Genomic DNA, 14,878 nt, shown 5'->3' with positions numbered 1-14,878 from the left:
TGGGACTTGTTAGGGAAAAAAACAAAACCCACCACCTTTGGGAGTATAATAAAGTGTTGAAAGGGCCAAGGGTCACAATTATCAAAATCAGACCGAGAGCGCAGAGAGAAAATGCCCACCAAAATGAACTGCTTCAACAACCCAAAATGGCTAATTATGTAGGAAGAGAGACATCACACCAAGAATAACCATAATGAGCTTTGATTACACTGCGGCTTTCGCATTTTATTCTTTCAAATACCCACCAAGCTCTTTGAAATTCAAGAGTTCTCTTATGTTAACATCAAAAGGTAAAAGCACACGGAGGGCTGTGTACTTCGTCACCATGAGAGATGATTAGCAAATTAAGAAAAAAGAAAAAAAAGTCCAGGGTCTAAGCAAAAAGCAGGAAAAAAAAAAAAAAAAATAGTCAGCACAAAGTGCTAATTATACAGTTTCTGCGCAACACCTGGCTTGTTTTTGCTTCTTTAATCAGGCTCGTTTCAGTTATGGCACAGCCTCTATACGGTGCCGCCGCTGCCTAAGGAAGGAAACGCGCGGCTTTGTCACTTCCCCGCCTCAGATGTGTCTGGGTGCAGACAAAGTAGCGGCACGGGGGAAGGTGCGAGATGCTGGCTGTCCAGGACATCACTTCTCTTACGAGCACTGGAAAATGAAAGGCATGATATTCTCCCTCTAATTAATGATCTAAATATTTGATGTGGTATTCACAGCACTCGCATCAGGACTTTTGCCAAAGGACGTGTTTTGGTTTGTCAGCAAGAGGTAAATAATTAAGTTTCCTTATTCCTGTTCTAAGCTCCCCAGCTGCAAGTTTGAAGAATAAATAAATAAAGACCACTCAGCAGAGTAAACCAGACCACCTCACCCTCTGCCCGGCAGGTCACCGGCACGACAGCCTCCTGCGCTCCTCTCCCGCCCAGCCTGTGCCAGCACTGACCGGCCACCAACTCCCAAAACCATCCCGCTGGAGAAAGTCACAGCACGGTGGTCACTGACGGTCTGGGAGCAGAGCGTCACCCCAGGCTGCCTGCGGTTCTGCCTCCCCCAGCCCTGCCTCCAGCTCCCAGGGATGCTTCCAGGGATGGGGCACGCACCGAGCCTTGCTCCCTGCGGATCTCGGCATGGGATGCTGCACCGCATCCCGTCCTGAAAGCACAACTGGTCCCCCAGCAGCAGCCACATCTCGGCATGTGAGCACGCCGATGCCTGCAGAGGAGGGACAGCAAAGGAAAGGGGATGATATTCTCATAAACAAGCCATGGAGTAGATCCCCCTAACCACAGGGGTTACAAGATGGGGAGGCACTCTTACCCATCGCTGTCGAGAGCCCCAGCACCCAGCCTGGCCCCAGGTGACGAGGAGCATGGCTCCTTTCCCAGCCACGCTGCTCCTTCTCCTCCAGTGCCTGCTGTGGCCTTGGGGACATCCTCAAGCTCTCCTTCTGGAGGAGCTGAGCAGCTAGAGCTGGGCAACGAGCTGGACTCCCTTTCTAAATCCAAGCTAGCACAGGATGGAAAGAGAGGAAAGAAGAAATTGGGTTTTGCTTTTTTTTTTTTTTTTTTTTACAAAATGCCTCCGGCATTGCTTATTCTGTCCCTTGCTCCTGCCTTCCCTCCTTGGGTTTACTCACATGGTCCCATCCCCGAACTGTTGGAGACTCTCACCATCTTTAATGCCCTGAGCCTTGGAGCTTGAAATATGTGAAACTGAACCGCGGCAGGATAAGAAACTCGCCCAAGGTCATTTAAAAAGTGAGTGGCTGAAACAACAACCCAATGGTAGTTTCTTCACTGTCTACACAGTAAAAAGAAAAATCATAAAAAAATCTGAAGAGCTACTTTGCTATTCACCATCTCCTCCTTTCTAGCATCTTCTCCTCTCTTCTATTTCCCTTTCTCATGGCACCCGTCCCCTACTAACTGGACATTTGTACGTATTCACAAGCAGTGACATACGCATTTATAAACGCTGACTACATCATTTGCAGAGATTTGGGCATTTGATTAATTTAGTTTTTCTTTTCTTTTTTCCCTCTTTTTCTTCCAGCTGGCAAACAGTCAGAGAAAAGATCATGAAACTTTTAAATTAATTCATTATTCAACACAGTCCACTAGGTTTTCTCAATAGCTCTGACGATGCAAATTGTTCATAAACGAACTGTCACAAACACTCGCAACGCGACTTGCGTAAGGGGTGCTGCGGAGGCCACGTGTTGGTGCTTCTGCTTCATGGGTCAGAGCACTCGCATCCTCACCAAGAGCCGCACGCAACACGCTGAGCCTGCAATACAGCTCAGCCTCAGCTCTCGGTGAGCATTAAAGCTCTCAAGCACCTAGGAAAAGCGTAGGAATAGCAAAATCTCTCCTGCTCATCATGTACGGGGTCCGTTCTGCGAGAGCTGATTTCAGTCCCTGCTAGAGGGTGCCTTCACCAGCATTTCCCTCTGCCACCCCTCCATGTTTACATGGGGCCCTGTACGAAGTGGTTCCTTTGGGGGAACAGTGCCCAGTCGCCCCATGGCTTTGGAGAAGCCAAGCAACGTCCCCTTGCCCTGCTTCTTGCTCCTGCCACGGCGGTTAATGGAAAACTCACTTTGCAATGAGGCTGGAAAACCCAACTTGATGGAACTTGCAACCCAAAATCTTCCAACAACCGCAAATCACCTCTCTGTTCCTCAGTCTGCCCATCTGACACCTGGATTATACCCAGAGCGCACTGTGGAGATGTATTGGTGAGAACAGGGTAGAAGAGGTGCCCATTTTATTTACTACTGCACTTAAAGCGCTTGGAGACACTTGGCCATAGACTGCTCCAAAAGGCAGAAAGCAGTGTCAGGAGGACAGAGTTTGCTTTGAATGGCCATGGAAAATGATCCATATTGTTACAGCCACCGTGGGATGGAGTTATCTAGAAGATCTAATTAAACTAAGCATTTGTCGAGCAAGGCAGGGAAAAATAGAGCAGTCAGAAGGCACAGCAAATTAACCTACAGAGGCCGAAGAGGCAGATGAGCTCTCAGCTGGCTCCAAAAACAGGCAGAGAGGTGGCAATACATGCACAATCATGGCCGGAGAGGAGCAGAGCAGGAGCCACATCACCAGCATGGCTTGCCGCCAAGGGCTGGTACCCCTAAGGCCAGTTGGATCAAAGCAAGCCTCTAAGTACTGCATCTAGGAGGAAAATGGTGAACTCTGATGCCAGGAGGCCACCTCCAAACCATGGAGATCAGAAGAAGGAGGGTCAGCTCAGGATCTCAGCTCAGGGAGGGGTAGGAGAGATGGGGACGCTAGGCTGTCATCTCAGTTCCTCACTGCCTGGGCTTGCCTCTGCGGTGCAGCTCAGCGGGACGCTCTGCAGGGCTCTGGCACTGTTTGGAGATCAGCCTCCAGGAAAGAGGGCTCAGAAGGGGCCCCAGAGCTGGGGAAAACCTCGCCGCAGACAAAACACAAGTGCTGGAATCACTGGGGCACGTGAGTGGGGATGAGCAGTGCACGGGGGCAAAGCTGCGGTGGAAATCACACGCAACCAGGTAAGGAAGGCAGCAAAGCCAACTAATCAAGTCAAGCAAAGAAAAGAAGAGGAATGAGGAAGAAAGTCTTTTTATAGCTGGAAATCAGAAACTTCAGAGGACAATATCCTAGAGGAAGAAGGAAAAATTCAAACTACCTGTATTTCTAACCTTGCCATCACTGCAATGAACAGTTCTCTAATGAAGCCAGATATGGGGGATCCAGGCATAAGAGCTGTATCATGGGTCTAACATCTCTCATGTGACAACATCACTCATGATCATATCTGCCAGGACAGTCAAGCACTGACTTACAGGCAGAAAAGAGATTAAGGTCCATCCCTGCACTTCACAAGTTATAAGCATCCTATATCTCAGGGGCTAGAGGTCTGCACTTGGCTTTGCCTTGCCATCTCTGTTACAGTGAGTTCTGGAGAATGGTAAAGCTCTGCAAGGCACTGTAAAGATAAAAGAGAAGGTCCAGGATCATGGAGTTGGTACACAGCATCAAGCGTCAGTGCTATGCACACCCGAAATCCACACACCCTAGAGAGAGAAAGGCGTGATAGATTATTAAGTGTGAAGCGAAGGAGATAGGATTGGGCATGAAACCATAAAGCAAAGCAGGAATTCAATTTCAGGACTGTCAAACTCACTTGTGGCACTGGGCGCGTTCACCTGAGGAAGGATGCTGCTTGCAGAAAAGAGCCCAGCAAAGACGTGACAGTGAACGGGGCACAGCTGAAGCCTCCCCCCAGCCAGATACCCCAGTCTGACCAGTGCTGATGATGGCAAGGGGTCCCTGGGGATGTCAGAGTTTAACTGACGAGGCTTGCAGCACGGCACAAACCTTCACTTATGTGGGCATGAAACACACCTGCAAAACAGCTATTACTGGCACAGAGCAGAGCACACCCAAGCTCGCTACAGAGGAACCCACCAGCCAAGAGCTGGAGATAGACCACTCAAAGGTCACTAAGTCTTCCTACAAGAGAACTTGCAGATTCAAGGCACACATTGGGATTAAACGCTGATTTCAAAACCCTGCGGTGAAAATGAAGCCTTTAGTCTATCCACTACAGCAAAACACAGCCAAGAACAAACCGACAAATGAAGGAATGGCCAGATGCCCAGAGCACTCCACCGTGCATCCAGAGGAGTACAGAAACCGTCCTTGAAAATCCAGTCTGCATGTGCACCATTAGGGCTTCTCAATTAGCAAGCCTTTCTGGCACTTGATGGGTCACTGGAGAAGCTCAAACAGCAGTACCAGAGCAGACATCTGCAGAATAATAGCTGTCCCTAGACAACTGGGACAAAATACAGCTGAGCACTGCTGCCCAGCTGGATATAAAACCACTTATCCCAGACTCTCTCTAATCTTCTGCCGCTCCCTCAAGAGCACCCCGTGCTGGACCCTGCAAGGGAAGCACAGCTACTTACTTTCCTCAGCATCCCACTGTAAAAACTACTTCTCGGAGATCAGCTTTCACGCTAATTTCTCCCGGTAATCATTTGAGACCGTAGCTGGTAGGTCTGGTCCCATTGCTGCAGCGAGTGCAAACAGATTCTGCCTTTATTCATGAAAACCTCTAGCCAACTCACCCTTTTTTAAGAGCAGACTGGGAGCTCTTACCTCCGAATTGTCCTTAGCAGGGTCGACCTGGCTTCGTTGTGGAAGGTGATGATGACGCTGGTTGGCGGGAGGTCCTGGCGATAGCGCAAAGTTGTACACCTGGGGAGGGAGAAAGAGGAAAAGGCCGTTCAGGCGCTGGAATTCAAAGTGGGAGCTCACTTCATTAACACAGGCAGCAGAGTCCATTCGTAGATGGTCCTCAAGCCACTGTTGAGAAAAAAAGAAGAAGAAAAAAGAAAAAAAAGAAAAAAAAAAGTGTTTTTCTACATGAATCCTTTCTGAAGGGGTCCAGAAACTGCCAAGTAAGTCACTGAGGATTAAAGCAGCAAAAAGAGCTCTGCTGTCATTAATAGGAAGGGATGAGAAAGGAGGCGCCCACCATGCAGCCCTTTTCTCTAACCATTGCTTCCCAGCTAGCACACCCTCCTGGTGCCACCAGCCTCCCCCACCGACAGGCAGTGGGAAGACAAAAGCTCTCCCTTTTTATACCAGCTAGGGCAACGCCACCTTCGGCAACGATGCTCCTCGCTGACATTAGCACGATGGTATCAGAAACGGGTCCTTCACACCTAAGGTAAGGCACAGGCGAGGTGCGTGCAGAAGGCCAGCTGCAAGTCTTATGCTGCCTCGGTGGCTTTGAGGGCTTCGTGGGGCTTTCGGTGTCATTCCAGAAATACTGGATTATCATGATGAGGTGGTTTTTTTTTTCCTTCCTTAAATCGAGGCAGGGGCCCGAGCACTCTCACACCCACCTGGCACGTGGCACGGGCAGAGGTAAGAGCATCCATCATTGCAGCTCCAGCTCCGAGCGCCTCACTCCTGCCTCCCGAGGCAGCCATTTCCACCAGCCGCTGCAAGGTAAGCCAAGCCCTGCTCCGAAATTGATTGTTTCCTTATTCATTCTGCCTTCATGGCATAACCTGACTGGAGGGAAGATTAGGATTTAACCGTTTCCAAGCCAGCCTGCAGAAGGTGAAAACCCACAACTGCAACCACAACCCCTGCTGCCAGGAGGAAACGTCGTAGACTCTGTAATTACTTTGACCTTTAGCTGATGAAATTTGTGGCTTTTATAGACCGATGCCAACATATTCCTAGCTCAGGAAATCCAGACACACCTCTTACATTTGTGCTACTCTTTCCAGGTCCCTGTTGGCCCCTCTCATGGCCTTAAGGTGACACACGGGTGGCAGGAGGACACCCCATGCCCAGCCTGAGGAGCTCCTCATCACAGCCATCACGCCCCTTCCCATCCACGCACCGCTCGCTCGCTCTCGCCTCGCTGCCCAAGTGCTACCACCACCACCCTCAAACGAAGCAGGAAAGAGGACTGAGCAACCGCTCTTGCAACAAACCATCTGTTTGCTCCCCCAAAGCTCCGGACCACAGTATCTGCAAGGCAAAGTAAAAACAAATGGGAAAATGAAGTTGGGGATGGGGAGGAGAAAGCAAGTAACAGTAGCCAGGTATTGCTGGTTTATGCTATCAGCACGGCAGGTTGCACCTCAGAAATGCCAAAATGCTTGAGATATTCTTTTTAATGAGGTTTTCCACCTTTTCATTTTGAAATTGCATTTCTGATTATTTACAAAGTGACCTAAATTAATGGAAAAAAGGGTGCAACAGGTGAAGTAATTACAAAAATAAGGAAAAAAAAAAGACATCTTGGCTGCGACAAAATATTTGCAAGCTCACACTAAATTGGCTGCTGCCTTCTCTCATCAAAACCTTTCCCAAACCCTGCCTCAACTTGACCAAAGCAAATTTCTCATTACCACCCTGTTCTTTCAGTATAGTCACCAACCCCAGAAATTCATCACTCAGCCCATTCTAATTCTAGGTCCATCCTCGAAGGATGGCAAAATTACACGGCCACTCCGCATGCAGGAGAAAATTCAGTGACATTGCCCCGCGTGACAACACCCTCATTCATCAAAGTTACATCTCAGGGATGCTAAAAGCAGAGGGTTTCTGAATTACTAAACAGCACCAGGTCGTGCCCCGAGCTGCTCATCCGGGTCACTGTGGCCCGTTGCGTCATCCAGTCACCAACTTCAGCTTTCCCAACCTGACGTAACGAGAAAGAAGCTGCTGCTGCTGCTGCTGCTCGGCGCCTGGTTTGCCGCGCTCAGGCTCAGCTCTCGCTGGCTTTGCGGAGCTGCAGGGACAGACTACAACGATCGCTCTCCCTGTGCTATTTATACACCGTTATCTCCTAACCATTCCAGATGTGTGTCCTTCCACCCACCTCCAGTGCAGCAGCAGGAGGGGTTTGTGTGGAGCAAACGAGGGAAGCTATTTCTGGAAAAGAATGAGAGAGGGTAGAAAATACAGAGTCATCCATACTTTACTTATGTTATTACAATAGTTAAGGAGCTAATAAATAAAGCCGCGGTGATGCGTGCTGTATCACCCATCAGTGGGAGTGCCGGGGATATTGCACGCTGGCTGAGCCTGCTCCTCGTGCATGGCAACAACTTGTTTTTAAAACTCCAGATGTCTGTACATCGGATCAGCCTAACCAGGCAGCGTGCATGTGGGAAACACTGAAATGTCATATACGAGCACCTCCACGGCTCGGTCTAGACCTGCGGCTTGCTCCTGACTTCTGCCTAATGAGGCTCGTCGCATCCCAGAGACGGGACCGATGGCTGCGCTGCCGCTACGCAGCAGGCAGGGACCCGGCAGCACCCCCAGCCTTGCTTCACCTCTGTGACCGGCACCGCACCGCGGGTGGGACTCACCTCCCAGAAAACCAGCCCGAAAAAGGGTTAGGCTGAGCTGCTGCATCTGCCAGGGCTCCTCCGGGGTCCCCGTGCGGCCCCGACTCTGCCCTTGCCCAGGATTTTACCCCGGGCGCTTCTTTCAGGAGCCCTCCCAAAGTTTCCTCCAGTTGGTCCCTTATTCTTTTTTCCTTCCTCCCCCAGTGGAACTGCAGCTAAACGTCCTGGCTCTCCAGAAGGCAGATTTCAGTTTAAGTTGTTGACTACAAGTGTTTTTTTGGCACTTGCTTGGGTAATAAAAACCACAGCTTGGAAAAGCATTAAATCCAGCATGTCCAGAATTATTTTGTGTGACAATTACATCTGGGGTAATTTCAATTTAATACCTCACTGCAAGTGAAAATTGCAGCATGCAGCCCTAAAATTGCTGTAATAATGAAAATAAACCCACAAAGAGCTGCCTGTGCTACCTCAGGCTGTCACTGGATAAATGTTTTGTGCTGCTTATGGTATTTCATAGGTCACCCAATTGCCAACAAGAAAAAAAAAAACCCAACAAAAACAACACCCACAACATTTTCAGGAAACCAACGAAAGTTTGAGGGTTTTTTTTTTTAGGTTGTTCCAAAAAAAAAATTAAAAAAAAAGTAATAACTGCATTGCTTATATTTGCAGTGTGTTGAAACTCACTGGCTGAAGTAATTTAAAGTTTCATGCTTTGAAACCTTGCAGCAGGACTGGGGAGCAATCTTAGCACAGCAAGTGCTAGCAGGAACGCTGCCAGGCTGAACTGCCTGCAACGTGGGCTGCTCCGCCAGCTCGCAGCATCTGGGGGGACAGAAGAAGACAGAAGCTAGGCTGGCCTGCCCTAAAAATACCAGAGAGAGCATCCAGCTGGAGAAACTATTATTTCCTCCTGCAAACCCACGAGTCAAACTTTCATTTGATGGGAAGTTTCACTTTTCTGTTCTAAGGGTACTTCCCATTCAAATTTGAAATAATTTCAGAATCAGAAAGTTATGGGAGGGGCATTCTGGCTGCAGGAATCACCCATGGAAAACCCCAGCCTGGACTGGCTGCTCGCCGTACTTCCTTTAGGGTGGAAGGAGCAGCACATCTCAGCTCCATGTTCCCAGTGTGCTGTTAGCAGCTCAGGGATCAATCACGGCGCACTCGTTTGCGGGCACAGGGAGCAGACGGCCAGAGCCCTGCACTCATCGCAAGAATCACAAAGCCCTCCCGCAAAGTCCCAAACTTTGGACGCTCCAGTGTTCCTCACAGGCCTCCGAAGTCCCTCACTGTGAAGACTCTTTTCTTGGGTTGCTTCAACCCTTGCGGTCCTGGTGAGCGATGGGGTACCACGCCGTGGTGGCCTCTGCACACAGCTGCCCCTGTGTCCCTAGAGGTCCTCCTGATGGAGCAATGAACACCCATTCCCAGGGCATTTCAACCTGTTTTACGTTTAAAATGGCAGATTTAGCTCATTGTGTCCCTCACCAAACCAAAGCCCACCTTGGAACACCACTACGAAGCACAATGGTAAAGACTAACTGTGTGAACGGAGATGGATCCTGTTCGTCAACCCCTCCTGGTCCACTCCCAGGCTCATCCAGAGTGTGTTTTCTCCCTGACATCCACCATCACGTGCCCATAGAGCTGCGCCGTGTCTCCTGAAACCCACCTCTCAAGTTCACCCTCTCCTGTGCCTCGTTAACTTCCTTCAAGAGATGATTATCCTCATCCTGCTCACCCAGCTTTCCCTGCCGGGCTTCTGCTCATTCCTCTTTCCTGCTTCGACAGCCATCACTTGCCAACAGCTCTGCTTTGAATTTTTAACGTTTTCTGTGAAGTCCAAACTCTCCCTCAACACAGCTCACCACTTCCAAAGCGCTCTCTGCATATTTATTTCAAACAGCCAGCCACATCAGACAGAGCTACTTTCAACTCCCTCCTGGCTCCTCTCTTCTCCTTGGAAACATGTGGGAGAGCAGTCTCGTCACCACACATCTAAACCAAGAGTATTTGGGTTTGCGTCCACACTGCACTCACAGGGTTGTCCCTCTCACATTGACCCAGAGGACAGGGACCTGCCATCAGAAATAGTATGGGTTCACACCACCACTGATGGACAAACCTACAGGCGCTTTGGGTTTCAGATAACATTCCTCGAGTCTGACTAGCTCTCCAAGCTTGATGGCTCTCTTGAAGACACGTGCAAGAGTTATGTCACAGCAGTGCAACTACCATGAGCTGCATGTGACTTGGCACTCCACAAGAAGCGGAGAAGAACTTGGTGGAGAAAGGGGAAAAATTTTATAAAAAGTCCTTTTAGCTCACAGAAAAAATTAACTAAATTACACAAATCTCCACAGCAACTACAAGAAAGAATTAATACTAATGTCAAAGCTCTCAGCTCATACCCATGCTGGAAGAAGAGATCTCGCCAGCCTGGTGCACACCACTGAAGGAACTCAACCATCTGCTCCAGCGTGGCCTGGGTCAGGACCAAGTCATCCATGCTTGGGAGAAGCCTCTACAGCTCTGCTCAGGCTACATGCCAGTCAGTCAACCACTACCTCCCAGGGACCTTGCTGTCACACCCCCACCCCAGCTGGAGAGACAGAGTGGCAGGGAAAGCAGAGGAGAAAGACCAGAGGTGCTGTAAACATGTCTGTACCTTACCAAAGGGACGGGAGCCAGTCCGCTTCTGGAAATGGGTGGCAGCCCAGGAAAGAAAAACAAGGAGAGCTTTCTTTTACCATTTTTCTTTCTTATCATGAAAATCAGCTCAGCCCTTTCTGGGTTGAGCTGCTTCACCTGACTATTGTGGCCGGGCATCCTTGGTGTAGCCACTGTGGTTTCCTCCCCAGAAGAAACTGGAGCAAGTCTTGACAACAAACCAAGCGTGAAAAATGACTCCTTCAGAGGAAAATGAAAACTACCGCCATAGGGAGGGAGGGAGTCACCCATCATAGGCAAGCAAACAGATGCTGGTGTGAAGGAAGGGATTAGAACCCCAGGTGCCTTGCCATGGCCAGTACTGAACATGCCTGGGCTCCACATGCCTGCAGGGATGGCAGGACATATGGGCACCTTGGTCATTACCTCTCAGGACAACCTCTCAGGGTGGCATAGTCCCCAGCCAGTGGGAAACCATTGTGCCTAAACCCTTTCTTCAAACTGAAGCAAAATTACAGGTGACTTCCATGAAAATACTCTAAAAATAGGGATGCTGGACCTGTTGCGATTTAGAGCTATATAGCAATGTATGTGCCAACTCGTACGGAAGTTAATGAGTTCGTAGAGCATGCTGCTGGACAGGACTGTGCACTGTCTCCCCTGGCCTCTGGGTAACACGGTCTCTGTAACATTTTTCCCAGTTATCCATGCATTTCTCAGTTACCATGCATTAAGCCCAGTGACTTGTGTCTGGCTGCAGATTACCTTTCAAAAAAATCATTACTTCACGCCCTCCAGAGATGGAAAATCCAAGAAGTACTTTTCATGTTACAGTCAATACGTCAGTCTCATACAATAGTATAAACAGGATACGACAATTCAGTATTTGCACAACTGGTGCACGCAGAAGGGTCAGCATGGCCTTCTTCGTGACATTCACCTCCTGTCACCATCCTCGGTTCCTCTTGGCTCTCCCCAAGCCATCCTTCTTGCAGGTTACCTCAAAATACTTTGCCACCCAGCTTTGAGAGATCTTCAAAATCCTATTTTTGTCTTCCCAAGATACATCATCATCTCCTCCTCCTCCTTCTATGGGTATGCTTTGCAATCCCTCAATCAGGATAAGGCTGCCAAACAGAGGGCTGACCATGGCCTGCCTTGCTGCACGTCTCCAGCACCACCACGCACCGTGTGCGCCGGCTGGCACCCAGGGCCATGCCAGGGCACGGCTGCTAGCAGCGAGGAGGCTGTTTGCATGTTTTGCTCTTAGGGTTGGGTCTGGGACAAAGATGTACTGAGAAAGCTCTGGGGTTTCCTCCATAACGCCAAGAGCTTTGATGGCAGAGGAATCCGGAAAGCAGCCGTGACAAAAGGAATCAAGAAGGGACGAGGAGTCAGATGTCAGCTGGCGGTGCCACGTAATTGCAGGGAACGCCAGCTCAAGTTTGGCTTGCCAAAGTGAAAAAATACCCTTGACAAAGGTCAGTAGGATTTCTCTGTGCTGGTCTGGCACACACCCCAGGTTTGCATTCCCAAAAAGGGACTGAAAAATCCCCAGAGTGGCATGCAACAGCGTCAGTGGCTGCTGGGGCTGGGAGAAATGGGGGGGGCGATCCAAAGAGAGGAATCCCCGGTTGAGCAGACGACTTGGGGATGTGCAAGGGCTTCAGCGAGGGTGAGAAGGCACATCTGCAACAAATATTCAATGGTGGTTAGCGTCAGAGCTGACAAGGAATTATTTAGCAGGCTTTAACTGGACATAATTGGATAAAACTGTGAGGAAGTCCATCAGGAAAACACTGCCAGGGCACTGAACCAGTGCTGGCTGTAAATTAAACTCCCAGAGGAACCTGCCCAAGTCCCAACCTCTCCCCTTCCCAGCACGTTAGCAAAAATACTAGAAAACAGGCAAAAGAGAACAGCCCTCCCAAAGGCAGGAGAAGATGCAGCTGCCAATGAAAGAGGTCTTCTCAGCCTCCGTGATTTTCTGACGCCAGCGTGCTACCATGAGTGTGATGGTCACAGCCAGTGCCTGCCTGAAGGCAAGCAGCTCCAAGCCTTTGCAGTGACCACCACGCACGCTGCCCACCAGGGCAGGGACCTTTCAAATGGGAATCCGGGTTAACTCAACTGCAGGTTGACCTGAGAAGGTCAAAATTCTTGGGTTGACCAAGAAGGACATTTTTCTACACAGCTTCTGGAAACTGAAACAGTGCTATATTTGGCTAGTGCACAATTAGTATCTCCTCTAACTCACTGCCTCTTTTGGTCTCTTTCTTTCTTTCTTTTCCCGGCAAGATAGATATCTAAAAAATTAATCAAACAGCTAAATTTGAAGAAAGGGAGAAATGCAAGAAGGCAAAAATAACCTTCTGTGCACATGATGTGCTGCTGCCTGCAAACCTCATAAGTGATGAGATGATGCATTTATAATTTATTAAAAATTTGCTAGGTTTTTGTCTTTGGAAAAGGGGAGGGGGGGAAAAGAAGAGAACCTACTAAAAAGGAAGGAGAGAATAGCACGGCTGCATTTAAAAACAAGTTAAACCAGATTGTGTGTCTTGATTTTCAAAGCAGCTCATGAATAATTCAGACTTCTAGGGCCCTCCTCACAGACTCTGGGTCTGTCTTGCTTCTTGACTTCCCCTACCCTTCCTTTCTCAGAACTCAGGCAAAAAGGAAAAAGGAGCCAACAAAAGTGAAAGAAAAAAAAAAGAAAACAACAAAAAAAAGAACCTTCTTTGTTTTCAGTAGAATTTTAAAATTGGCCAAAATTCCGATGTCAGTTTTACTGAAATACCAGAGTTGCCATTAAAGCTTCTCACCTGGTGAAGGTAAAAGCAAAATCTGTACCTTGCACCTTCCTGGAAAGGCACCAATTCTATAACAAAGACCTTTAGAAGCCAGGACAACCTCAAATTATTTGTCAGAGGGTGAGAACCACAGATGTAAAGATTCATTAGGGAGGATGCTTTCTGACCAAAATTTCCTGGCACCATGTGGTAAATCAAAGCAGAGAAAATCCCCATCTTCATAGCACCTCCTTACTCATAACTGGAGAAGCGCAAACCCAACTCCATGCTGTGATAGCTCAAAAACACTTTAAGCATGCAGGGATCTGCAGTGCTTAACAGCAAAAATCCAGCCAAATGGCCCTGAAACATTGCCTGTGATCGTCCTTTCGCTACAGCTGATGGAAGAAGACTTTAAGGTGCTGGGTAGCGTAAAAAAAAGCAAACAAACAAGAGTTTGATGGAAGAAACTGTCTCTTGGCCTTAATTATCACTAGTAGCAAGCCTCAGAGAATTAGTTCCATCGCTTACTAATACTCGATTTCGATTTCAGCCTACGCAAACATATTGGGTCAATAGGAACACTGAGACAAGCATGGAAGTTAAACAAACAACTTCATTCTGTCAAAATTACTTGGAGCAAGTTATCAAAGTAATCGATGGCATGTAATAACTGTAAGACAAGTGGTCAATACATTATAGCGGTCAAAGGCAGAGGATGGCTGTAGCAGAGAGTGATCGATGGCACCCCGGGAACGCCGGAGCACTTGGTGATGAAGCAACGTCCATCATGAAGTCATCAGTGGGATCTGGTATGGTTTAGCTGGGTGCCACACAGCTTCCTGTGAAGGGCACTGGGACAAGCAGGCTTTTTCTTCCCTGTAAAAACCCAGGATCCCCTCTGTCCATTGCCAAGGAAGGGGCTCATGGAGTTCAAAGAGGAGACCCCATGCCTCCATGGACTGACCAGTGTTGGCACATCTGTCCTGAGGTCAGTCCTGGTCTATCAGAGATCCTCATCCCTCCCTGCAGTGGGAAGAAGCCCTCCCCACCCCAGCACAGTGACCACCATGGCAGCGCCGCATCCTCCCACCGGCGGTTCCTATAGCCACCGACGCGCATCGCGGCATCACTTCCACTCCAGCACATCATTTGTTCCAGAGGAGCCCAACATGTACTTTTCATCTGATACTCAAAACCACTTGCTTTTAAATACAGCCTGTCATTTTTAGATGACTAGAAGTGTCAAAAACATTTGAGATCTAAATGAAATTTTTTCCTTTTCAGGATGAGAAAAACAGATCCCTTTGGCCTTAAGTTTTCCTGTATTTTTACTTTCAGGTTCACTGAGAGCTTTGCTTTCGGTTTATCCTGAAATTGCTAATGCCTGGCTTTTCTTCTTCTCAAAGAACCAAAGAACCGAAACACAGTAATTCACTCAGCTGTACTGAGCGCTGTCCACCCACATAGCCCCCAAATTCAGGCTCCAGAGATGTGGCACTGACAACACGGGCGTAACCCAGCTGTGGGATCCCAC

At 48.7% G+C, this 14,878-nt stretch overlaps 1 protein-coding gene across 1 annotated transcript in view; it reads right to left on the bottom strand.

Annotated features, from left to right (window-relative positions):
- The window catches only part of GALNT14 (polypeptide N-acetylgalactosaminyltransferase 14), a 97,736-nt gene that overhangs the window by 34,403 nt on the left and 48,455 nt on the right, over positions 1-14,878 (bottom strand). Inside the window, exon 3 of the mRNA XM_054822313.1 lies at positions 5,148-5,246. Within this exon, the coding sequence (XP_054678288.1) occupies positions 5,148-5,246 (99 nt within the window). The remainder of the gene's footprint in view (positions 1-5,147; positions 5,247-14,878) is intronic.

The sequence above is a fragment of the Grus americana genome, chromosome 3 (genome assembly GCF_028858705.1).
Source record: "Grus americana isolate bGruAme1 chromosome 3, bGruAme1.mat, whole genome shotgun sequence".
Lineage (NCBI taxonomy): Eukaryota > Metazoa > Chordata > Aves > Gruiformes > Gruidae > Grus > Grus americana.
The sequence above is the reverse complement of the archived record's forward strand: the minus strand, read 5'-3'. Positions and strand labels throughout refer to the sequence as shown.